General features: G+C 42.6%; 1 protein-coding gene across 1 annotated transcript in view; it reads right to left on the reverse strand.

The window, feature by feature from the left end:
* The window catches only part of LOC106566670 (dedicator of cytokinesis protein 3), an 80,395-nt gene that overhangs the window by 38,216 nt on the left and 14,412 nt on the right, over positions 1-27,767 (reverse strand). Inside the window, exons 2-5 of the mRNA XM_082959888.1 lie at positions 19,186-19,269; positions 18,968-19,008; positions 6,298-6,356; positions 2,536-2,632 (exon numbers count right to left, since the gene is read on the reverse strand). Coding sequence (XP_082816014.1) covers positions 2,536-2,632; positions 6,298-6,356; positions 18,968-19,008; positions 19,186-19,269 — 281 coding nt within the window. The remainder of the gene's footprint in view (positions 1-2,535; positions 2,633-6,297; positions 6,357-18,967; positions 19,009-19,185; positions 19,270-27,767) is intronic.

A 27,767-nucleotide genomic window follows, 5' to 3' on the forward strand; every position in this document is an offset into this window, starting at 1 on the left:
CCGCCGATGTCACGTCCTGACCATAGTAAGTTGTTATTTTCTATGGTAGAGTGGTCAGGGCGTGACAGGGGGTGTTGATTTGTTTTTGTATATTTATGTTCAGGTTCTAGTTCTTGTATTTCTATGTGGGTTGTTGTTTGGCATGACCTCCAATTAGAGGCAGCTGGTTGTCGTTGTCTCTAATTGGAGGCCATACTTAAGTTGATGTTTGTCCCACCTGTCCTTGTGGGTGACTATATTTTGAGTAGTGTATTTTTTCCCTCTCTGCGTCACGGTTTGTTGTTTTTGTAATTCAAGTTTATTTATGTATGGCATTTAATTTCACGGTCAATAAATATGTGGAACTACGAAAACGCTGCATCTTAGTCCGTTCCTTCGAACAGCCGTGACAGCCGAACGTCGCCCGAACAAGGAGAGGGACCGACTTCGGAGGAAGTCGTGACAATGATACCATATGATAGAGCTAAAATACTAGTATAATTAATTAAGAAGATTGAAAAAAAAATACAAGCCCTACTAGGCTACCTAGTTACCATATGAGTTCTACTGTTGGCAACTTAGTTACCATATGAGTTCCACTGGAGGCTGCCTAGTTACCATATGAGTTCTACTGGAGTCTACCTAGTTACCATATGAGTTCCATTGGAGGCTACCTAGTTACCATATGAGTTCCATTGGAGTCTACCTAGTTACCATATGAGTTCCATTGGAGTCTACCTAGTTACCATATGAGTTCCATTGGAGTCTACCTAGTTACCATATGAGTTCCATTGGAGTCTACCTAGTTACCATATGAGTTCCATTGGAGTCTACCTAGTTACCATATGAGTTCCATTGGAGTCTACCTAGTTACCATATGAGTTCCATTGGAGTCTACCTAGTTACCATACGAGTTCCATTGGAGTCTACCTAGTTACCATACGAGTTCCATTGGAGTCTACCTAGTTACCATACGAGTTCCATTGGAGTCTACCTAGTTACCATACGAGTTCCATTGGAGTCTACCTAGTTACCATACGAGTTCCATTGGAGTCTACCTAGTTACCATACGCATTCCATTGGAGTCTACCTAGTTACCATATGAGTTCTAACATAATTAATAAAAAAAATGTAAGTCCTACTCAGCTGACCTACAGGTGATACAGGGTTTCATCAGCCACAGCTTCATGGAAACAAACTTTTCTCCATAACCAAGGACATCACTTTTAATTGAGCAGCGCACACTACTTCCCAGGTTTGTTATAATAAGTGCAAAGATTAAGTTCATGTACATTTAATGAGGGTAAACATTCCATGCTCTCAAACTGCTCATGGCTGTAGGAAAACAAAGATTTTAGTCAGAGTTGATGAGGCATCTCGGACGGCTGTTCTGTAAGGCCTAATTATGTACATTACAACAGATACACATTAATGCTCAAGCCATCGCTCCCTGAAGTACAACTATGAATTCTAATTGGCAGCAAAACGCCTCGAGGGCAAAACATTCAAGGAAAAATCTAATAAACGTGTCAACATCTAGCCAATGATACATCCTGCTTTTTATGGATGGTAACCATGGTGGTGACTGGCTACACTGGCTACCACACAGTGGGCCAGAATGAGTGCAGTGTTAAATCAATGGTTTGTATTAGTCGTGCTTGACAGGAAGTTACATCACCACAGTTCTGCCCCAGGCTCCTTGGCTCCTCTGAGCATGAGCAGTCCTCAGTGAGAGGTTACGTAAAAACACGCTGCCAGCGCGACAACATCTCCCTCCTCTCAGCTCAAGCTGCAGCTACATTCAGTAGCTTCATCCTCCTGGCTCCTGCCCCCTCCACACTTAGCATGAGAAGGGTTTATTTAGGTCTCATGGAACATTTATAAAGTGAGAGGAGGATGAGGATGCTGGCTGAATGTACAGAACTGTATTGGGTTTTAAGTTGATGTTATAATAGACCATGACAGGTAAACATTAGCCTGGGCCAGATCTGTGTGGGCTTCAGCTATCTCCTCTGACTATCATTGGTATGAATGGCATGCCAACGATAGAGGAGTTGGCTACTGCACATAGAGATCTGGGACGAGGCTAGACAAAGAGCTGTGGTAACAGCAGAGTGACATACAGTGAAATTGCCTATGACAGCTAGCTATCTAGGACATTATTTATGGCCAATGACTATTTTTGGTTTTACAGTAATATGAAGACATAGAGTGGAGTGACAGCCTTTAGGACATGTTATGGGGATTCATGGGAAGGGGCTGTATTTGCAGTACAGTGTGTTCAACCCCAATCGTTTCTTACTATCCCACAGTATCTTGCAAATAGACATGGGTTTTTCAGGTATTGAATGAGGTGGATGAAAACTGCATACTGTAGGTAAAAATGTCTATCTCATCAAATCCCTTGAGCTGAGTATGTAATGCATGGATGGATGCAGCTCCTTTTCTTGTTCCCTTTCTGATGATCTTCTAACCCTGCACATTGCATCTAAACGGACCCAGTGCTTCCTCGACACTAGACAGAGGTCTCCCAGTGAGAGGTGAAACGGTACTCACCACGTAGAGTTGCTTCCACAGCACGCCCCATTCCTGCAGGGTGGAGGTGGTCTCAGTGATGATAGGGTCTTCCAGAGGCACCGCCGTCTCACACACCCTAGGGTGAGACACACCGTTATAGAAACAGAGTCAGACACTCAGAAACATTCCGATTTGACAGAGAGGGAAACAAATAGAGAAACAAAAACACAAATGAATGAACGCACGCACAAACACACATGGATACATACACACACATTTAGATCACTGCCCTGAGCTGACACTGTAATGACATAACTCATGATTCAAAATAATAAAACATTACACAGTAATGAGCTTTTCACTTTGTGAAATGAGGATTACAGTGGATCATTAGAGCAAAAACACAATAGACATAATTTATTGTTCAGAGTGCCAACCATGAGACAAAATGTAAGACAAGAGAAAGACCTTAAGCAAGACAAAGAGAGAAGACAGCCAGGTTATGTTGTGAGATGTGGTTCTCTGCACTGTGGTTTTGGATTCCATAATGTACAGCTATGCATTGCCTACCTTTTACATTTTGTTCTATATAAAATGGGTCTAGTTAAAACCATAAGACAGTCCATCCATTACATAAAAAGTTAGAATGATACTCTATATCTCCAGCATAGATGTGATGCATTGGGAGAACTGAGGAGAAACCGTACAGATGTATGATGTTAATTTAAGCCAGTTTTTCACAGTAGGAAAATAATCTTGCATGAAATGTGAATTATTATGTGGTTTATAATTCATGGACATTATTTGTAGGGGTTGATAAACTTTTCTTTAGGGCAAATCAAGTCTGACATTTTAAAGTGGAAATTACAAAATTTAGAAGGCTTCTTAAACCTTGAATACACTACAAGTTTCAATTTCATGCTGTGCAGGAAAGTTCTCAGCAACAAAAGAGTGATCAAACTAAGTTCCTACATCTGTAGGTGTTTCACGTCATTAACCACACTGAACAGCAATGCTCATATCTCAAGTGCAACTCTGAGCGGGGAAGTGTCACAATACCAGCTTCTGCACCGTTAACTGATGATTGGGCATCAGGTAGCCTAGCGGTTAAGAGAGTTGGGCAAGTAACTGAAAGGTCACTAGTTCGAATCTCCTAGTCAACTAGATGAAAAATCTGCTGATGTTCCCTTGAGCAAGGCACTAAACCCTAATTGCTCTGGATAAGAGTGTCTGCTAAATTATAGAAATGTGAGTTAAAATGCCATTGTTTTAAAAGCAAACGAGAGCTCTTTGACTAGGTCCTATGTGCTATAGCGGCACTGGAGGGCGTTGGTGTAACACTGCAAAGTATCCTCCCATTCCATACTGTGAAGTATCCTCCCTGTCCACACTGTGACGTATCCTCCCTGTCCACACTGTGACGTATCCTCCCTGTCCACACTGTGACGTATCCTCCCTGTCCACACTGTGACGTATCCTCCCTGTCCACACTGTGACGTATCCTCCCTGTCCACACTGTGAAGTATCCTCCCTGTCCACACTGTGAAGTATCCTCCCTGTCCACACTGTGAAGTATCCTCCCTGTCCACACTGTGAAGTATCCTCCCTGTCCACACTGTGAAGTATCCTCCCTGTCCACACTGTGAAGGATCCTCCCTGTCCACACTGTGAAGTATCCTCCCTGTCCATACTGTGAAGGATGCTCCCTGTCCACACTGTGAAGTATGCTCCCATTCCACACTGTGAAGTATCCTCCCTGTCCACACTGTGAAGTATCCTCCCTGTCCACACTGTGAAGTATCCTCCCTGTCCACACTGTGATGTATCCTCCCTGTCCACACTGTGATGTATCCTCCCTGTCCACACTGTGAAGTATCCTCCCTGTCCACACTGTGAAGTATCCTCCCTGTCCATACTGTGAAGTATCCTCCCTGTCCATATTGTGATATATCCTCCCTGTCCATACTGTGAAGTATCCTCCCTGTCCACACTGTGAAGTATCCTCCCTGTCCACACTGTGAAGTATCCTCCCTGTCCACACTGTGAAGTATCCTCCCTGTCCACACTGTGAAGTATCCTCCCTGTCCACACTGTGAAGTATCCTCCCTGTCCACACTGTGAAGTATCCTCCCTGTCCACACTGTGAAGTATCCTCCCTGTCCATACTGTGAAGTATCCTCCCTGTCCACACTGTGAAGTATCCTCCTTGTCCACACTGTGATGTATCCTCCCTGTCCACACTGTGAAGTATCCTCCCTGTCCACACTGTGAAGTATCCTCCCTGTCCACACTGTGAAGTATCCTCCCTGTCCATACTGTGAAGTATCCTCCCTGTCCACACTGTGAAGTATCCTCCCTGTCCACACTGTGAAGTATCCTCCCTGTCCACACTGTGAAGTATCCTCCCTGTCCACACTGTGAAGTATCCTCCCATTCCACACTGTGAAGTATCCTCCCATTCCACACTGTGAAGTATCCTCCCTATCCATACTGTGAAGTATCCTCCCAGTCCACACTGTGAAGTATCCTCCCTGTCCACACTGTGAAGTATCCTCCCTGTCCACACTGTGAAGTATCCTCCCTGTCCACACTGTGAAGTATCCTCCCTGTCCATACTGTGAAGTATCCTCCCTGTCCACACTGTGAAGTATCCTCCCTGTCCACACTGTGAAGTATCCTCCCTGTCCACACTGTGAAGTATCCTCCCTGTCCACACTGTGAAGTATCCTCCCATTCCACACTGTGAAGTATCCTCCCTATCCATACTGTGAAGTATCCTCCCAGTCCACACTGTGAAGTATCCTCCCTGTCCACACTGTGAAGTATCCTCCCTGTCCACACTGTGAAGTATCCTCCCATTCCACACTGTGAAGTATCCTCCCTGTCCACACTGTGATATACCCTCCCACACTGTGAAGTATCCTCCCTGTCCACACTGTGAAGTATCCTCCCATTCCACACTGTGAAGTATCCTCCCTATCCATACTGTGAAGTATCCTCCCTGTCCACACTGTGAAGTATCCTCCCTGTCCACACTGTGAAGTATCCTCCCTGTCCACACTGTGAAGTATCCTCCCTGCCCACACTGTGAAGTATCCTCCCTGCCCACACTGTGAAGTATCCTCCCTGCCCACACTGTGAAGTATCCTCCCAGTCCACACTGTAAAATCACTGATCCTAGCCTAATCTCCATCAACACTAGCTCATAAATAGGTGCCTGCCTGCCTGTCTTTGCTCTGCCTGCTCTCTGCCATGAACAGCTTTTGTGCCTTGAACAGCTCTGATGACCACTGCTGTCCTGTGTGTCCGTTGGAGGGTGTGTGTGTGTGTGTGTGTGTGTGTGTGTGTGTGTGTGTGTGTGTGCATTTGTGTGTGTGTGTGTGTGTGTGTGTGTGTGTGTGTGTGTGTGTGTGTGTGTGTGTGTATTTGTGTGTGTGTGCATTTGTGTGTGTGCATTTGTGTGTGTGCATTTGTGTGTGTGTGTGTATGTGTGTGTGTGCATTTGTGTGTGTGTGTGTGTGTGTGTGTGTGTGTGTGTGTGTGTGTGTTGGCATGCTTCGCTGGCAAAGCAGAACTAATGCTGTTTAAGTATAGATCCTCACAGATCAGTGATGAGGGAAATGAGGCAACAGAAATGGGCAAGACATGCACACACCACCCATCATTGAATCTGACCCAATGGCAGCACGACAGCATGTTGTGGGAAAGACAACGCTTCCTTTGACTTCCATGAACCAATGCTCCTGTTCCACCTATCTCATCTATCACAGTGGTCTTATGATTTAACAGGAAGAGACTCACCCTCTGTTGCTGACTGTGGATTTCTTCAGGTGGACATAGCTGGCTGGGAATATACCCTGCTGGATGGATAGGGCAGAAGTGTTAAAAAGAGAGTAGCAAGGTCCTGCAACTGAAGACCATAGTCCTGTGGTCTACATGCTTGTAAACAGTATGCCCCACATGTTGCATGTGTGTCTTATGTTGTACTTGTTATACTTTGGTCAACTGTAATGTTCAGCAGTGTTTAGAGGACTAGAGCTGTGTTGACAGAGAAAGACTACTGTAGCAACAAGCTACTCTTAGATTGTGGCTATTTTAATACTGCTCTAACTCTCTCTGACACACACACATACACTAGCACGCATGCACACACAAACCAAGACACACACACAAGCTGCATATGCAGAAGTGCCAGCCCAATTGTAGCTGAGCTGGGGAGGACAGAACAGTGCAAACTGCCACCCGTGCAGTTCCTCTTTTTGCTATAATCTGACAGATGTGATAAATTGGCCACAATGAGCACAGCTGATTGTGGCAGCTCAGGGAGAGTATGAGCGAGGGAGCGTGGGAGGAAGAATACATAACAAAATGGAGGCGTGTTGGTGGGGGACTGTAAATAGCTCATGAAAGTAGTGAAAGCAGGACGGGCATTAGCATCACATAAGACCTTGAGAGATCTGCCAGGATTGTGAGAAGTTTTTGTGTGTTTTTCTGGAACAGTATGTTTTCTGACAGAACTCTAAATTTTACTGACCTTTGACTTCAGGTCGGTTTCAAAGAATGATGAGACAAAAGAAGCATCTGTAGCCTGGTCCCAGATCTGTAGGTTAGTGCTTTATCCCTCTGTCCAGCACTGTCATGACATTGTAGACGAGTAAACCACATACAGATCGGGGACTGGGGCCAGGCTAAAGTATCACTGGGTTCCCAGCTTATTAAGATACTGACTGAGTGACTGGTATCAGATGTCAGACATTTTGATTTGGAATATGAGCCGGAGGAATGGATACGGTAATAGACATGGTTTACTAAACAATCGATTGGATCGGAAGAGGATGTGCCAGTAATATTTAATAATAATTTACTGCAGTGCAGAATATTGATCAATGGCAGCAGCCATGGTGATGCATTGCTTGGAGGTACTGTACCTATTTAGTTCAAACATAGTGTACGCAAGGTATACACCTACAATAAACTTCCACAGCTGCAGGCAGGTACAGTACCACCTTTGGTCTCTTGGCCGTCCCACCCCAACGGGAGGTCAGCTCCCACTCAGCCCAGTCAAAAGTCTTCTCTGTCCTGGCACCCCAATGGTGGAAACAGCTTCCCCCTGATGCTAGGGGAACAAAGTCCCTGCCCATCTTCTGAAAATGTCTGAAACCCTACCTCTTCAACCAGTATCTTAAATAAGAAATCTCAGTCTTATCCCTACCCCCCAAAAAATAACAAATAAACTTGCACTTGACTTTTCCTACTAGCACTGACTTTGCTGATAACTTCTTTGAGGAAAACATGTATTACTATGACTGTGATATGTGGTTGTCTAACCTAACTATCTTAAGATGAATGCACTTAGTGTAAGTCACTCTGGATAAGAGCATCTACTAAATCAGTGGTTCCCAACATTTTTTGGTTAGTAGCACAAACTGAATTTTGCTCTGACTGGCGTACTCCTGAAGTACCCCCTCCTGTGCATTTTACCAGTAGGTCTATGGTCTCAAGAGTCTTCTTAAGTACTGTACCTCCTGTGGTTTTGCGAGGTACACCCAGGGGTCCTTGTACCCCCGGTTGGGAACTACTGTGCTAAATGACTAAAATGTTAATGTAAAATGTAATGATACCATAGAAAAAAAGAAGATGAATACCTGAAAGTAATGTGGTCAGCCTGACAAAGAGACACTTAGTAATCAAAACATTGCTATTAAAATCTAGGATCATTTTAGCAGCTGTAAGGGTATTTTCTTTTTACTGTACCTATCTAGGCCTTGTGTTAATCGAGCTCAATCTGGAGGAGAAGTGTGCCAGTTTACATGGAGCTGCATGTGAGAACAACAGCTGAGCAGGCTCTCTGGAGGGGATGGCAGGAGATACTTGCTGGTTCAGACCACATCCTCCTCCCCTCTAACTCTCATCTCCCAGCTAAACACAAACTGCTGAAGGCTTTTATCTTAGATGCTCCAACATATTCTCCTCTTACACTCATGTAGGGTGGCAAAATTCTGGGAACTTTCAATAAATTCCCTGGTTTTCCTGAAATCTTGGTTGGAGGACTCTGGATTTCATGCATATTCCATCCTGATTCAGGGAACCATCCAACTGGGATTTCGGGAAAACCAGGAAATTTAAATTCCAGGAATTTAACAACCCTATACTCATCTCATTGGAAGAGAGATGAATGGTGAAAAGTACACTTGATGCCACAATATAGGACTCTTTGTATGAGCGGTGTAACACTTTGGGCTTCGTGGGTGTGGAGTCAGGCGCAGGAAGCAGGAAAATGTTTGGTACAATATGTAATTTAATAAGTACCGAAAACCGAGGAAATATGTCCAAACACAACAGGGCGAAACAATAACCCGAAGTCCAAATACATGTACCACAAAACATACAAAGTGACGACACGTAACAAGCCCGCACACAGAACAGGTGGAGAGGCGGGCTTAAATAATAAAACTAATTACTAATGGAAAACAGGTGTAACTCATAAAGACAAAACTAACAGAAAAACGAAAAAAGGGATCGATGACAGCTAGTAGGCCGGTGACGACGACCGCCGAGCGCCACCCGAACACGGAGAGGAACCGCCCTCGGCAGTAGTCGTGACAGCGGTAAAACACTTGTGGCTGTATTTTAATAAACCTAATGCAACGGTAAATCTAAGTGCAGGCGGTAGCGGGGTGTGTCAGAAATATTTTTGCTGTTTTCACTACCACAATTACCCGCGCACTGACTGGCGTTGTGGGTGTGTCGAGGCTTGGCTCCTCGCCGGCCAATCTGAACGTCCTCCATGGCAAAATATGTGGTTGCTTCGAGTTGTGCATTTTATGGTACCTTTTAATGTATTACCTTGGAATTAACTCCAATTCAGATGTTAGTCCATTATAGGTTCTTAACCTGTTAGGGCTAGGGGGCAGTATTGACACGGCCGGATAAAAAACGTACCCGACTTAATCTGGTTACTACTCCTGCCCAGTAACTAGAATATGCATATAATTATTGGCTTTGGATAGAAAACACCCGAAAGTTTCTAAAACTGTTTGAATGGTGTCTGTGAGTATAACAGAACTCATATGGCAGGCAAAAACCTGAGAAGATTCCAAACAGGAAGCGCCCTCTCTGACAAGTTGTTGTTCATCTTGGCTATTTTTATTGAAGACTGAGGATCTTTGCCGTAACGTGACACTTCCTACGGCTCCCATAGGCTCTCAGAACCCGGGAAAAAGCTGAATGATATCGAGGCAGCCTCTGGCTGAAACACATTATCGCGTTTGGATAGTGGCTGGTCAGAGTACTCTGAGACTCACGCTCGTGCACGAGGGCACGGGATGTATTTATTTTCTCTCTCTTTGTACGTATACAGGCTTTCCCGGTCGGAATATTATCGCTTTTTTACGAGAAAAATTGCATAAAAATTGATTTTAAACAGCGGTTGACATGCTTCGAAGTACGGTAATGGAATATTTACACATTTTTTGTCACGAAATGCGCCATGCTCGTCACCCTTATTTACCCTTTCGGATAGTGTCTTGAACGCACGAACAAAACGCCGCTATTTGGATATAACAATGGATTATTTGGGACCAAACCAACATTTGTTATTGAAGTAAAAGTCCTGGGAGTGCATTCTGACGAAGAACATCAAAGGTAATAACATTTTTCTTATAGTAAATCTGACTTTGGTGAGTGCTAAACTTGCTGGGTGTCTAAATAGCTAGCCCTGTGATGCCTACTGAGAATATTGCAAAATGTGCTTTCACCGAAAAGCTATTTTAAAATCGGACATATCGAGTGCATAGAGGAGTTCTGTATCTATAATTCTTAAAATAATTGTTATGCTTTTTGTGAACGTTTATCGTGAGTAATTTAGTAAATTCACCGGCAGTGTTCGGTGGGAATGCTAGTCACATGCTAGTCACATGCTAATGTAAAAAGCTGGTTTTTGATATAAATATGAACTTCATTGAACAAAACATGCATGTATTGTATAACATAATGTCCAAGAAGTGTCATCTGATGAAGATCAAAGGTTAGTGCTGCATTTAGCTGTGGTTTGGGTTTATGTGACATTATATGCTAGCTTGAAAAATGGGTGTCTGATTATTTCTGGCTGGGTACTCTGCTGACATAATCTAATGTTTTGCTTTCGTTGTAAAGCCTTTTTGAAATCGGACAGTGTGGTTAGATTAACGAGAGTCTTGTCTTTAAAATGGTGTAAAATAGTTATATGTTTGAAAAATTGAAGTTTTTGCATTTTTGAGGTATTTGAATATCGCGCCACGGGATTACACTGGCTGTTGAGTAGGTGGGACGCAAGCGTCCCACCTAGCCCATAGAAGTTAAATGGATTACAGAATACAGAAATGAAAAAAAAAATGTAGACCTATCTTTGTTAAATATGTTAACTTGAACCCATTTGTTCTAAGGAATCACATGGCATTCACACTGATACAGGGGCTAAATCAAATAAAAGTTTATTTGTCACGTGCCCCAAATGCAACAGGTGTAGACGTTACAGTGAAATGCTTACTTGCAAGCCCTACCAACAGTGCAATTTTTAAGTAACAAATAGGTATTTGGTGATCAATAGATAAGTAAATAAATAAAAAACAACAGTAAAAATATAGTGAATAATAACAGAAGCGAGGCTATATATAGTAGCGAGGCTATAACAGTAGCGAGGCTATATAACAGCACCAGTTAGTCGGGCTAATGGAGGTAGTATGTACAGTTGAAGTCGGAAGTTTACATACACTTAGGTTGGAGTCATTAAAACTTGTTTTTTAACTTCCCTGGGCTAGGTGGGACGCTTGACCCTAGTCAACAGCCAGTGGAATCGAGTGGCGCGAAATACAAATACCTCAAAAATGCTATAACTTCAATTTCTCAAACATGACTATTTTACACCATTTTAAAGACAAGACTCTTGTTAATCTAACCACATCCGATTTCAAAAAGGCTTTACAGCAAAAGCAAAACATTAGATTATGTCAGGAGAGAACCCTGCCAAAAATAATCACACAGCCATTTTCAAAGCAAGCATATATGTCACAAAAACCAAAACCACAGCTAAATGCAGCACTAACCTTTGATGATCTTCATCAGATGACACTCCTAGGACATTATGTTATACAATACATGCATGTTTTGTTCAATCAAGTTCATATTTATATCAAAAAACAGCTTTTTACATTAGCATGTGATGTTCAGAACTAGCATACCCACCGCAAACTTCCGGTGAATTTACTAAATTACTCATGATAAACGTTCACAAAATACATAACAATTATTTCAAGAATTATAGATACAGAACTCCTTTATGCAATCGCGGTGTCAGATTTTAAAATAGCTTTTCGGCGAAAGCACATTTTGCAATATTCTGAGTACATAGCCCGGCCATCACGGCTAGCTATTTTGACACCCACCAAGTTTGGGACAACCTAAACTCAGAATTACTATTAGAAAAATTGGATTACCTTTGCTGTTCTTCGTCAGAATGCACTCCCACGACTTCTACTTCAACAACAAATGTTGTTTTGGTTCCAAATAATCCATAGTTATATTCAAATAGCTCCGTTTTGTTCGTGCGTTAAGGTCACTATCCGAAGGGTGATGCGCGAGCGCATTTCGTGGCAACAAATGTCTAAATATTCCATTACCGTACTTAGAAGCATGTCAAACGCTGTTTAAAATCAATTTTTATGCTATTTTTCTCGTGAAATAGCGATAATATTCCAACCGGGCGACGTTGTATTCATTCAAAGGCTGAAAGAAAAAAATTGAGAATTCTCATGAACGCGCATCTCCAGTGTCACTGTCCCCAGGCTGACCACTCACAAATTCTCCTGCTGTTCTTCGCCCAGAGACAGCAGACACCCCATTACACTTTCTGGCGGCTTTAGAGACCCAATGGGAGCCTTAGAAAGTGTCACGTTACAGCACAGATGCTGTATTTTCGATAGAGATGCAACAGAAGGACAACAAATTGTCAGACAGGGCTTTTCCTGTATGGAATCTTCTCAGGTTTTGGCCTGCCTTATGAGTTCTGTTATACTCACATACAGCATCCAAACAGTTTTAGAAACTTTAGAGAGTTTTCTATCCAAATCTACTAATTATATGCATATTCTAGTTTCTGGGCAAGAGTAGTAACCAGATTAAATCGGGTAAGTTTTTTATCCGGACGAGCAAATACTGCCCCCTAGCCCCAACAGGTTTTAACCACTCCACAAATTTCTTGCTAACAAACTATAGTTTTGGCAAGTCGGTTAGAACATTGACTTTGTGCATGACACAAGTCATTTTTACAACAATTGTTTACAGACAGATTATTTCACTTATAATTCACTGTATCACAATTCCAGTGGGTCAGAAGTTTACATACACTAAGTTGACTGTGCCTTTCAACAGTTTGGAAAATTCCAGAAAATGATGTCATGGCTTTAGAAGCTTCTGATAGGCTAATTGACATAATTTGAGTCAATTGGAGGTGCACCTGTGGATGTATTTCAAGGCCTACCTTCAAACTCAGTTCCTCTTTGCTTGACATCATGGGAAAATCAAAAGAAATCAGCCAAGACATCAGAAACAAAATTGTAGACCTCCACAAGTCCGGTTCATCCTTGGGAGCAATTTCCAAACACCTGAAGGTACCACGTTCATCTGCACAAACAATAGTACGCAAGTATAAACACCATGGGACCACGCAGCCGTCATACCGCTCAGGAAGGAAACACATTCTGTCTCCTAGAGATGAACGTACTTTGGTGCGAAAAGTGCAAATAAATCCCAGAACAACAGCAAAGGACCTTGTGAAGATGCTGGAGGAAACAGGTACAAAAGTATCTATATCCACAGTAAAACGAGTCCTATATCGACATAACCTGAAAGACTGCTCAGCAAGGAAGAAGGCACTGCTCCAAAACCGCCATATAAAAGCCAGACTACGGTTTGCAACTGCACATGGGGGCAAAGATCGTACTTTGTGGAGAAATGTCCTCTGGTCTGATGAAACAAAAATAGAACTGTTTGGCCATAATGACCATCGTTATGTTTGGAGGAAAAAGGGGGAGGCTTGCAAGCCGAAGAACACCATCCCAACCGTGAAGCACGGGGATGGCAGCATCATGTTGTGGGGGTGCTTTGCTGCAGGAGGGACTGGTGAACTTCTCAAAATAGATGGCATCATGAGGTAGGAAAATTATGTGGATATATTGAAGCAACATCTCAAGACATCAGACAGCAAGTTAAAGCTAGGTCGCAAATGGGTTTTAAAAATGAACAATGACGCCAAGCATATTTCCAAAGTTGTGGCAAAATAGCTTAAGGACAACAAAGTCAAGGTATTGGAGTGGCCATCACAAAGCCCTGACCTCAATCCTATAGAAAATTTGTTGGCAGAACTGAAAAAGCGTGTGTGAGCAAGGAGGCCTAAAAACCTGACTCAGTTACACCAGCTCTGTCAGGAGGAATGGGCCAAAATTCACCCAACTTATTGTGGGAAGCTTGTGGAAGGCTACCCAAAACGTTTGACCCAAATTAAACAATTTAACGGCAATGCTACTAAATACGAATTGAGTGTATGTAAACTTCTGACCCACTGGGAATGTGATGAAAGAAATAAAAGCTGAAATAAATCACTCTCTACTAGTATTCTGAAGTTTCACATTCTTAAAATAAAGTGGTGATTCTACCTGACCTAAGACAGGGAATTTTTACTAGGATTAAATGTCAGGAATTGTGAAAAACTGATTTTAAATGTATTTGGCTAAGGTGTATGTAAACTTCTGACTTCAACTGTACATGTAGGTATGGTTAAAGTGACTATGCATATATGGTAAACAGAGAGTAGCAGTAGCGTAAAAGAGGGGTTGTCGGGTGGTGGGACACAATGCAGATAGTCCGGGTAGCCAATGTCCGGGGGCAACAGTTAGTCAGGCTAATTGAGGTAGTATGTACATGAATGTATAGTTAAAGTGACTATGCATATATGGTTAACAGAGAGTAGCAGCGGTGTAAAGAGGGGTTGGGGGGGACAATGCAAATAGTCCGGGTAGCCATTTGATTACCAGTTCAGGAGTCTTATGGCTCGGGGTAAAATCTGTTGAGAAGCCTTTTGGTCCTAGAGTTGGTTCTCCGGTACCACTTGCCATGCGGTAGTAGAGAGAACAGTCCATGACTGGGGTGGGTGGGGTCTTCGACAATTTTTAGGGCCTTTCTCTGACACCGCCTGGTGTAGAGGTCCTGGATGGCAGGCAGCTTAGCTCCAGTGATGTACTGAGCCGTACGCACTACCCTCTCTAGTGCCTTGCGGTTGGAGGCCGAGCAGTTGCTGTACCAGGCAGTGATGCAACCAGTCAGGATGCTCTCGATGTTGCAGATGTAGAACCTTTTGTGGATCTGAGGACCCATGCCAAATCTTTTTAGTTTCCTGAGGGGGAATAGGCTTTGTCGTGCCCTCTTTACGACAGTCTTGGTGTGTTTGGACCATTCTAGTTTGTTGGTGATGTGGACACCAAGGAACTTGAAGCTCTCAACCTTCTCCACTACAGCCCCGTCGATGAGAATGGGGGCGTGCTCGGTCCTCCTTTTCCTGTAGTCCACAATCATCTCCTTAGTCTTGGTTACGTTGAGGGATAAGTTGTTATTCTGGCACCACCTGGCCAGGTCTCTGACCTCCTCCCTATAGGCTGTCTTGTTGTTGTCGGTGATCAGGCCTACCACTGTTGTGTTGTCTGCAAAATTAATGATGGTGTTGGAGTCGTACCTGGCCACGCAGTCGTGGGTGAACAGGGAGTACAGGAGGGGACTGAGCATGCACCCTTGAGGGGCCCCCCGTGTTGAGGATCAGTGTGGCAGATGTGTTGCTACCTACCCTCACCACCTGGGGATGGCCCGTCAGGAAGTCCAAGATCCAGTTGCAGAGGGAGGTGTTTAGTCCCAGGATCCTTAGCTTAGTGATGAGCTTTGAGTGTACTATGGTGTTGAACGCTGAGCTGTAGTCCATGAATAGCCTTCTCATGTAGGTGTTCCTTTTGTCCAGGTGGGAAAGGGCAGTGTGGAGTGCAATAGAGATTGCATCATCTGTGGATCTGTTTGGGCGGTATGCAAATTGGAGCGGGTCTAGGGTTTCTTGGATAATGTTGTTGATGTGAGCCATTACCAGCCTTTCAAAGCACTTTATGGCTACGGACGTGAATGTTGACCTGTTTAAAAGGTCTTACTCACGTCGGCTACGGAGAGCATGATCACACAGTCATCTGGAACAGCTGTTGCTCTCATGCATGCCTCAGTGTTGCTTGCCTCGTAGCGAGCATAGAAGTGATTTAGCTCATCTGGTAGGCTTGTGTCACTGGGCAGCTCGTGGCTGTGCTTCCCTTTGTAGTCTGTAATAGTTTGCAAGCCCTGTCACATAAGACGAGCGTCGGAGCCGGTGTAGTACGATTCAATCTTAGCACTGTATTGGCGCTTTGCCTGTTTGATGGTTCGTCTGAGGGCATATCAGGATTTCTTATGCTTCCGTGTTAGAGTCCCGCTCCTTGAAAGCAGCAGCTCTACCCTTTAGCTCAGTGCAAATGTTGCCTGTAATTCATGGCTTCTGTTTGGGGTATGCACGTACAGTCACTGTGGGGACGACAACCTCGATGCACTTATTGATAAAGCCAGTGACTGATGAGGTGTCCTCCTCAATGCAATCGGAAGAATCCCGGAACATATTCCAGCCTGTGATAGCAAAACAGTCCTGTAGTTTAGCATCTGCTTCATCTGACCACTTTTTTATAGACCGAGTCATTAGTGCTTCCTGCTTTAATTTTAGCTTGTAAGCAGGAATCAGGAGGATAGAATTGTGGTCAGATTTACCAAATGGAGGGCGAGGGAGAGCTTTGTACGCATCTCTGTGTGTGGAGTACAGGTGATCTAGAATTGTTTTCTCTCTGGTTGCACATTTAACATATTGATAGAAAATAGGTAAAACTGATTTAACTTTCCCTGCATTACAGTCCCAGGCCATTAGGAGCGGCGCCTCTGGGTGAGCGGTTTCCTGTTTGCTTATTTCCTTATACAGCTGACTGAGTGCGGTCTTAGTGCCAGCGTCCGTCTGTGGTGGTAAGTAAACAGCCACGAAAAGGACAGATGAAATCTCTCTTGGCAAATAGTGTGGTCTACAGTTTATCATAAAATACTTTATTTCAGAACAGCAAAAACTAGAGACTTCCTCAGATTCCGTGCACCAGCTGTTGTTTACAAATATGCACGGTCTGTGTGCTGATCTATCTAGCCGGTGCAGCGTATATCCTGCTCGCTTAATATTCATGTCATCATTCAGCCACGATTCCGTGAAACATAAGATGTTACAGTTTTTGATGTCCTGTTGGTAGGATATTCGTGATCGTACCTCGTCTAATTTATTGTCCAATGATTGTACGTTGCCGAGTAATATTGACGGTAACGGCAGCTTTCCCACTCGCCTTCTCCGGATCCTTATGAGGCACCTAGACCTATTGTAAATTGCATTATTGCTGAGCATGGACCAGCCAAACATTGTCAATAAGCAAAATTACATGAATTATTGATGAGGCCTAAAAAGATAATGAATAATTCTAATAAAATTCTAAACAAAACAACAACTTGTTTTAAATAGGCTATGTCTCACTCACAGGCACCATAATTTCTCCCCTTGGGCATATAACATTAAAACAACGCAGACTATGGAGGGTTTTACGTACATCCAAACTTTTCACAGTTGCTGGACAAAGATCCAATATAAACAGAAAGGGAGAATGTCCACTCCCCGTTATACTGCTCCCAAATAGGCCTGTTTTCTGAACATAATCGGAACCATTTTACAGATCAGATCGCATTCACACATCTCCATGAGTTGCATTGCAAGCACGCCACGGACATTGTCACCATAAAATCAGGAAAGTGAATCATTCTAATAAGTTTGGTTGTAATAAAATTAAACAAAAAACAAGCTGTGTTTTTTATTAATTAACAAAAACAAGAAATGCATGTAAAATATCATGATATCATAGAATATCCAGGATCTAAAAGACATGCGTTGCCGATGAACCAGCCTTTGTTATAGTAGGTCTAAGGGAGGGCTTGGGTTCTGAACATATGAAACCGAAAACAAGCTATTTTGACAGGTTACAGATAACTTCTACATTTACATTTACGTCATTTAGCAGACGCTCTTATCCAGAGCGACTTACAGTAGTAAATGCATACATTTCATACAATTCATACATTTTTTATCTGTGCTGGCCCCCCGTGGGAATCGAACCCACAACCCTGGTGTTGCAAACACCATGCTCTACCAACTGAGCTACAGGGAAGGCTAAATACGAGGTTCACCGGAATTCACAGAGGTTCTCATCTTTTGTTTCGAGATGGACATAGACACGTAGCCTACATCATGGAGCGGGTTTTACGCACGTCCAAAACGGGACCTGCATGGCAAAAATAATGTTGGCCTGCCTACAATACATAGATAAAAAGGGAATGTCAGCTCACTGTTTAACTCCTCTCAAACTTGATATTTTAATAAAGCTTTGGGGATTAAGATGCATTTCCCAGCGGTTTCAGGAGCCAACCCCTTCCTTTATCGACAGTCTTGACTACTTCGCGATTGCATTGGGCAGACAAAACAAGCCTTCATTGAGAAGAGAGGAGGCTATGCTTGCTTTTTAATCATATCAAACAAAATGGGTTTCTAAATAAGGAGTATACAGGAACAAAAAGCACTACTCGCATATGGGCAGTGTGCGTCACGGTTGGATAGGCTGTGTTTCTGCTGTCCAAATTCATTGCCATAACCAACTGCGTTACCACTAAAACCAGCTTTTGGTTGGTCTTAAATATCCACATCAGCGCCGCCTGACATTAGCACTTTGGATCATGTTTTTAAGGATACACAATATAGGAACAGTTAATCCGTTTTTCAGGAACTGATATACTGTAAGACAGGTAAATTGCGAACCTGGCGTTAGGGCTGGAAAATGTTAGTGCGCCAGTTTTTACATGACAAAATTGCAAACTAACCTGCATTTGACACTGGCACTGCCTAACACCAGACAAAAGTCGAGCCCTTGCTCTGTAGTAAATTAATAGTATATGTGGGTGGCTCTGTAAGGTGGTGAACTGAGAAAATAAATAGTGTAACTCTTATTGTACGTTAACCACTACTCGTCCAATACAACGCCTCCAGAAATCTAAATGTGTATTGTATTCTTTGCTGCATAGAGGAAAGAGAGACGAAATATCCTTGATTGCACCTAACACATACTAATTGCTGAACCCAAACATGCTTACTTTTCTTAGCGTTGTTGTGCTGGTATGGAGGTTTTCATTAGGAATCACGTTGCTGTAAATAAATAGCTTCAAACAAACGATGTCTGATAGCTGCCTGGTCTAAAAGGACCACTCTGCATAATGAAGAGAATATGATTGATTGATTGATTGATATGTTTACCTTGATGGAAGGCTTCTTGGTGGAAAACCCTCTGTACCAGCCTAAAGACAGATTAAAGATGCATATCAACCAGCTGAACAAGGACTATGACTATTACCCCTAATACACATACACACACTTTGAACTTGAAGTGCTGTCTTTAGATTAAGGTAAAGTGGTTAAACTTTACAATGTTACTCACTAGTATTCTCTATAAAGGGTTACTCAGCAGCTCTTACCTTCAGTCTTCTCCAGGATCTGCACAGTCTCTCCTATCTCCAGAACCAGGGCTTGACATACTGAGCTCCGGAAGTTGCAGATCACTGTGAGAAAGTAAAGGGTCAACAATGTTACATTCATGAAGTCATCTCCGTTTCTGCTGGAGCCAACATGTTGTCAAGGTAACGTTGTGACACTGTTTTTTTGTGATCAATTGTTTATTTTTCAGTGAAAAGAGATTTCTCAAAGATCAAATTACACAAAGCTCTGTTCATCACTACATCCCTTTCCCGTATATAGAAACATCAGGTAGACAGGTACCCAGCCTGAGGATGAGATACAGTACCCTGTCCTTGGCTTTGTCCTTATGTTACTTTCCACAAGATGCATCCCTCCCCATCAATGTCATGTGTTTTGGTTTGTCGCTGAGCGTGGATCACAGCTTTTTTTTTTTTTATGTTATGTGCAAACATCTAAACAACACAGCTCACCCAACTGTAAACAGGCTCCCCTCCCTTAAGAGTGTAGGCATTTTAATAGGCAATTCATTATTAAACAGTCCTGATTTTAATGCAATGTTAAGTTAATTACACTGTCTCCAAATATAGACCCCACACACAAAGCACACATTCTGCTGCTAAGTAGAAGGGGTAAAAGCTCCTCCATGATATATTTTTATTTGCATAAATCTTCCATGCTGAATTGAACTGTGTGCCGACAATGTGTTCTTGCAGCAGCATAAATTCAACCAATGACCTTTAAATTATACAGAGTACTGCTGGCTGAATATTTACATTTTTATACATTAAATACATACTTTATCATGTGGACAAATATTCTGCCTCCATTGTGCTGTGTTATGGAGAAAATGGGGGTTCAAGTTTGTAGTAACTGCAAAAAGTTACAGAGAAAGCAAGGTGTCACGTGTGTTCCCTCTCCGGCCTCTGGGTCACCAGGCTGCTCGTTATGGCGCACACCTGTCATCATCGTTATGCGCATCAGCGCATTATGACACTCACCTGGACTCCATCACCTCCTTGATTACCTGCCCTATATACAGTAGAAGTCAGAAGTTTACATACACTTAGGTTGAAGTGATTAAAACTCGTTTTTCAACCACTCCACACATTTGTTGTTAACAAACTATAGTTTTGGCAAGTCGGTTAGGACATCTACTTTGTGCATGACACAAGTAATTTTTCCAACAATTGTTTACAGACAGATTATTTCACTTATAATTCACTGTATCACAATTCCAGTGGGTCAGAAGTTTACATACACTAAGTTGACTGCCTTTTAACAGCTTGGAAAATTCCAGAAAATGATGTCATGGCTTTATAAGCTTCTGATAGGCTAATTGACATCATTTGAGTCAATTGGAGGTGTACCTGTGGATGTATTTCAAGACCTACCTTCAAACCCAGTTCCTCTTTGCTTGACATCATGGGAAAATCAAAAGAAATCAGCCAAGACCTCAGAAAAGAAATGGTAGACCTCCACAAGTCTGGTTCATCCTTGGGAGCAATTTCCAAACGCCTGAAGGTACCACGTTCCTCTGTACAAACAATAGTATGCAAGTATAAACACCATGGGACCACGCAGCCGTCATACCGCTCAGGAAAGAGACGCGTTCTGTCTCCTAGAGATGAATGTACTTTAATGCAAAAAGTGCAAATCAATCCCAGAACAACAGCAAAGGACCTTGTGAAGATGCTAGAGGAAACAGGTACCAAAGTATCTATATCCACAGTAAAACAAGTCCTATATCGACATAACCTGTAGGCCGCTCAGCAAGGAAGAAGCCACTGCTCCTAAACCACCATAAAAAAGCCAGGGGGTGGGGGTGCTTTACTGTAGGTTTGCAACCGCACATGGGGACAAAGATCGTACTTTTTGGAGAAATGTCCTCTGGTCTGATGAAACAAAAATAGAACTGTTTGGTCATAATGACCATTGTTATGTTTGAAGGAAAAGTGGGGATGCTTGCAAGCCGAAGAACACCATCCCAACCGTGAAGCAAGGGGGTGGCAGCATCATGTTGTGGGGGTGCTTTGCTGCAGGAGGGACTGGTGCACTTCACAAAATAGATGGCATCATGAGGTAGGAAGATTATGTGGATATATTGAAGCAACATCTCAAGACATCAGTCAGGAAGTTAAAGCTAGGTCGCAAATGGGTTTTAAAAATGAACGATGACGCCAAGCATTGAAAAAGCGTGTGTGAGCAAGGAGGCCTAAAAACCTGACTCAGTTACACCAGCTCTGTCAGGAGGAATGGGCCAAAATTCACCCAACTTATTGTGGGAAGCTTGTGGAAGGCTATCCAAAACGTTTGACCCAAGTTAAACAATTTAAAGGCAATGCTACCAAATACTAATTGAGTGTATGTAAACTTCTGACCCACTGGGAATGTGATGAAAGAAATAAAAGCTGAAATAAATAATTCTCTCTACTAGTATTCTGACATTTCACATTCTTAAAATAAAGTGGTGATCCTAACTGACCTAAGACAGGGAATCTTTACTAGAATTAAATGTCAGGAATTGTTAAACTGAGTTTAAATGTACTTGACTAAGGTGTATGTAAACTTCTGACTTCAACTGTATGTCACTCCCTTATGTTCCTTCCCCAGGCGTCATTGTTTCAGTTCCCTGTCTGTGCGTTGTTCGTGTTTCTTGTTTTGAATTATGTTTCATTCATTTATTAAAGCACTCACTCCCTGAACATGCTTCCCGACTCTCAGCACACATCGTTACCGAATGACGCCTCACCAAAGGGAAGCATCAGGGAGTGTTTTTTTGTTTTAGTTTTGGCGGTGATGTCGGGTCCGTGTGTCAGAACCGGAGCTACCTGGATGGCCTCAGCCGGTTTGTTGGATTCCCATGCCTCGGTAGATTCGACGGGTTCCCCTGCCTCAGCTGGCTCGACGTGTTTCCATACCTCAGTGGGATCGATAGGCTCCCATGCTTCAGCGGGCTCGATAGGCTCCCATGCCTGACGAACCGGCTCATCAGGCTCTCGTGCCTCAGCCGGTTCATGAGGTTTCTGCGCCTTAGCGGAGGCGTCCGGTCTGTTCCTGATCCCCGGGATTGACCCTGTGGTTGGCGTCCTGCGGCTGGGGCCAGCCGCGCCGGGGAGGGTGTACTGTCACTTATGCTCTCTCTCCGGCGCTCTAGGTCGCCATGCTCCCGTGCCTCAGCTGGATCGACAGGTTCCCGCGCCATAGCAGAGGTGACTGGTCCGCTCCTGATCCCTGGGATGGTCATCTTGGTCGGCGTCCTGCGGCTGGAGCCGCTCGTCGGGGAGGGGAGCCGCTCGTCGTGTGCTCCCTCTGGCGTCTAGGTAACCAGGCTCATCATTATGGAGAACACCTCTGTCACCAGCGTTATGCGCATAATGACATTCACCTGGACTCCATCACCTCCTTGATTACCTGCCCTATATGTCACTCCCTTTGGTTTCTTACCCAGTCATCATTGTTTCTGTTTCTTGTCTGTGCGTCGTTTGTGTTTCTTGTTTTGTATTGTGTTTCATTCATTTATTAAATTATTCACTCCCTGAACTTGCTTCCTGACTCCCAGCGCACTCATTACACAAGGAAAAAGGCAGTAACTGCCATCACTCACGTCTGTTACTGCCTTTTACCTTGGTTTCACTGAGCTCTGTGCTGCAGTGTCTACGGTTTACCTTGGTATTATTTACTGTTCTTTGCTGATACAAGTATCAAACTATGACACTGACAGCCATATATAAATATATGAACACAAGTTTGTTTTAAAAAATCGTCATGGAAATTCAGTGGGTGTACCAAGCAAGACGGCAGTAACTGCCGTTTAGGGTCAAAGGTCACGGTCAATATAAATAAAAAATTACCTCAGTAAGACAACCACATCTCTGATCACCTTACAGTTAATTTGGCTGGACAATTAAAAAAAAAAAAATTATTATTCAGTTTCACTCTGAGCAGTTACTACTCTTTTGCTTGATAGTGCAGTATAGTGTATTACCTTTAATGCCTCTAAATGGTATGTCAGTCGAGTAGCAGAGTAACTTAACAGCAGAACATAGCTGTAATGTCTACAAAGCCTCAGTACAAGACAAACATGTTTGACGATGACAGGGCTCCATTGATGATTCCAAAACCCACAAATGGTGGCCCTTGGAGGAGAGTTCCGTGTAAGTCATTATGCTAATGACCCAGTCAGGGGACCCAATGGGAGGGGGGGGGGAGGCAGGGCGCCTGGTCTGTTTATGGGAAACAAGTGCTTAGTTCCTCTGCTACGGTAGTTATGGCAACAGATCACATACAAAACAGTAGGGGTTTCTTCAACGTATAACTGCTGCAGGGATCTTGTCATTTTAAAATGGCAGGAATATAGATGTGATGCAATCATGAGTACAGGGCATAGATCAGATGGAAACAGAGATGGAGAAAGGGAATGAGAGAGAGAGAGAATCTGAACATTAACCATCTAAAAGTGAGAAGAGAGAAAGAGACTTGTAGAGGGCTCGTCACCTTTTTTTAAAACTCTGCTTTAGGCCTATTACCAAACAGGGATAAACATTCTCTACTTACAAGTCCTCTTCTATTAACGTCCCCTAGTTAATTTAAATGGCAAAATTACAGTGGAACCATTATGAGAACCTCAACAGAGACACCCATGTCAGAGCAAGATGGTACTGTTTCAATGTAGAGTGTGGTTTTATATCACAGACCATGTTGACACTACTCTCTCACTCTGATACACTCACTGAAATCAGGAGAGAAGTTATCTCCAAAGCAAATGTCCAATTTCACCACTATTCCCCATATTTTGCCTCAAACGTATTTCACTATATAGGGAATTGAGTGTCATTTGAGACACAGACCCCAAAACAAGCAAACGAACAAATCTGCATTATTTAAAAGTATTGAACTCACTTCACTGTTCTATTACAGGCCTACTGTATATGGTGATGTACTGTAATAATTGCCCCAAGCTGCTTTACTAGTAACACACAGTCTTTGATCAGAGGCCATAACCTTAATGGATCACATGGTCTGTGGCACCAAAGTTCTCGGCCGTCAACACCCCAACAGTACAGTTACTTTACTCGGTGTGCAGTGTCACAATTACTCAAACAGTTGAGTTCAGCCAGAGTTCAGATGCTAACTGAAAATGTTGATGGTGTGAATAAGATACACTATGGTGTGTGATTAATTAGTCTTGTCGAAAGCAAGGTATTAGGGCTGCACGATATGGGCAAATAATCAAATTGTCACGCCCTGACCGTAGAGATCCTTATTATTCTCTATGTTTGGTTAGGTCAGGGTGTGACTCGGGTGGGGAAGTCTGTTTTTTGTTTCTTTGTTATGGGTCGAGTGTGGTTCCCAATCAGAGGCAGCTGTCTGTCGTTGTCTCTGATTGGGAATCATACTTAGGCAGCCTGTTTTCCACCTGTGTTTGTGGGAGGTTGTTTTCTGTTTAGCACCTGAGCCTGACAGAACTGTGCGCTTTTGTTTTTTCACCGTTTGTTATTTTGTTTGAGTGTGTTGTGAAATAAATTATCATGAACACTTACCACACTGCGCCTTGGTCCACTTCTCCTTCTTACGACGACTGTTACACAAATTGCGATTTTCTTTTCTTTTTTAGCCAAGTATTGTGATTGCAATTTAGATCAAAACACTGTGGGAATCATAGAATCGGAGTACTAATTTTATTTCTATGGTTGGTGTCGTTTGGCATGACAACTAATGAAAAACACAGGTATAGTAGAGGTTGTTGTGACAGGTTAGGATCCAAAGTGTTGGTCAGAGTTTCCCAGGGGACCCTTATTACATTTGAATGTTACATTCATGGCATAAAAAAAGGTTAAACGATGTGGAAATTGCACATCATATTTTAATTTAGATTAAAATGTGATTAATTGTGCAGCCCTACAAGGCATTTTCACAATGATAATCATCAAGTGGAGTGAGTAAAAGAAGGACAAACAGAACAGTAATGGCCGTGCTTGCTCATACAAAAACACAAACAATAAAGGAAATGTTAGTCTTATAGTAAAAGTAGTAATAAAGTGAGACAGTGATATCTAAATGGGCTTCTTATAGCCTAACCATTTATATTGATGAACAAGTTATGGAATATTAGGTTGCATGAAGTGCCCGTGTTGATTTGCCACAACCGGTGGTAGTTCATGAGCCTCTTTACGATAGCTATTAAGTCTGAATATGGTATAACTGTGTTAGGGAGTTGTTCCTAATTCCTCAACTTTGGAATTCAGTACAGCTTATTTTTGCAGAGATTCAGCTGAAGCTATTTTTTAAGGGTAAAGTTTCAGTGGGCCCACATGGCAATGTACGATGTTGGCAGATGCTGCAGTGTTGTGCTCCCTGCTGTGTGAAAACAGACAGGGAATAAGCCACATACACAAAAACAGGGGCGTGCACACACACACACACACACACACACACACACACACACACACACACACACACACACATACACACACACACAGAGAGAGAGACATGGTTACACGGTAGACAGAGATCAAGGTTACATCAGTGATGCTTTGTAAATGAGTTAGGAGCCTGTAACACCACAACATGAGCTATCTGTCATCCTTTGTTAGGTTTGTAAAGTGAATGAGAAAAATAAATAAGCTCAGTTTGATGTGATCCTTGTTTTTTAAAACAGTGCATGAACTGTTCACTTTTCTATCACAGTGACTATCTACAAAGCCATTTGTACAGTTGACTCTATCTCTTCAACCCAGTGAATCTAGGCCTTTACAGTGTATGTTACTCTCTTAGTCCCCAGGCTCAATCAACCATGCAAATGGCTTCACTTAAATATGCACAGCGCACAAAATCATCATTATTATCCAACAATTTTTGTGGTCATCAAAATGCCACAACGTGGAAAAAATGTGAAATACAAAATGATAAATCAAAATGAAAATCAAAGTAGTCTCTCTGGTGATTAGATAGATAATGAACTCCAGACTGAAGTCACAGTCTTCCAAGAATGATCTATTCTTTCACCACAGACAGACATCACTCATTGTAAAGACAGCTTTATTGAAAATGCAGGAGTTAGATTACTGTTTTCTCTGTTAAATGTTTATTCTGTGTTGATTATGGAATAATTTAGCAGACAGACGGCAGTACGGCACACCAGGTCAGGAGAACATGCAGCTGAGAGAGAGACTGTACAAGACTGTACTGTATATGCCCTGTAGACCTCACACACTCTGCAGTGTAAAGGGCAGCAAGCATCAAACTCCACCAGCAAGAGTAAATACCACCCTCTTTATTTTAGAACTGCTGGGCCTGTCTCATATGAATTTAAGCTAAAGCAATATTTACATAGTAATTATATTGACAAGGACAGCATAAGAACAGTACAATATGAATTGAAGCTAAATCAGAAGCTAAAGCAATGTATTTACATAGTAATTATATTGGAAAGGTCAGCGTAAGGACAGTACAATGAGGGTGGACATTGTTTCTAAGGGGGCGTTATGGTACCATGGTGAATGTAGACAAGGGAGTATACTAACAGACAGGGTTGGGGAGTAATCTGAATACAAAAAACAAACTGTAATCAGTTACGTTTCCAGCAAAGATATTGTAATAAGATTACAGATACTTTTGTAAAACTAGAGAATTGCTTTTAAATTCAGAAAGGATGTTTTCTCAATGACGTTTAATTCAGCATTGAAAAAAGACGCAAGTTAAAAAAAAAAATCCGCCTGAGTGAGTCTGACCACAAGTCAGTGACCACTATGATGACACACCGAATGCATTTGATGGATCCTTTATGTCTTCTAATGCATCTTAACAGGAAAGTAATCATATTACATTACTGATTACAATTTTGGACAGGTAACTATTAACTGTAACAGATTACATTTAGAAAGTAACCAAACCAACCCTGCTAACAGATGGAAGTTAAGCGGTGTCATCTTTATTAGCAAAAGCACCTAAAATTATAGTGAAATTCACATCTTGAAAGACCACGTTAATGAGTGCTGTATTGAATAGAAGCTATCATGATGGCTTCCTGAGTCCTTTTAGAGGCAAAGCAAAACACAGCTGTTAGGGCAGGTGATCACAGTTATCCCAGATTGATCCCAGATTAGTTCCTCTAACCATACAGCGCATTGTGACTAAGCATTCAGACCCTGGAGGTCCTGCTTCTCTATAGTGATGGGGGGGGATATTATATCGATATGTAAAACAAAATTTAATAATATATATATATATATATATTACACACACAGTAGCTCACAAAAGTGAGTACACCCCTCACATTTTTGAAAATATTTGAGTATATCTTTTCATGTGACAACACTAAAGAAATGACACTTTGCTACAATGTACAGCTTGTATAACTGTCCCCTCAAAATAACAAAACACACAGCCATTAATGTCTAAACCGCTGGCAACAAAATTGAGTACACCCCTAAGTGAAAATATCCAAATTGGGCCCAAAGTGTCAATATTTTGTGTGGCCACCATCATTTTCCAGCACTGCCTTAACCCTCTTGGGCATGGAGTTCACCAGAGCTTCACAGGTTGCCACTGGAGTCCTCTTCCACTCCTCCATGATGACATC

Source organism: Salmo salar, chromosome 13, assembly GCF_965601325.2.
Source record: "Salmo salar chromosome 13, fSalSal1, whole genome shotgun sequence".
In the NCBI taxonomy this organism is placed as follows: domain Eukaryota; kingdom Metazoa; phylum Chordata; class Actinopteri; order Salmoniformes; family Salmonidae; genus Salmo; species Salmo salar.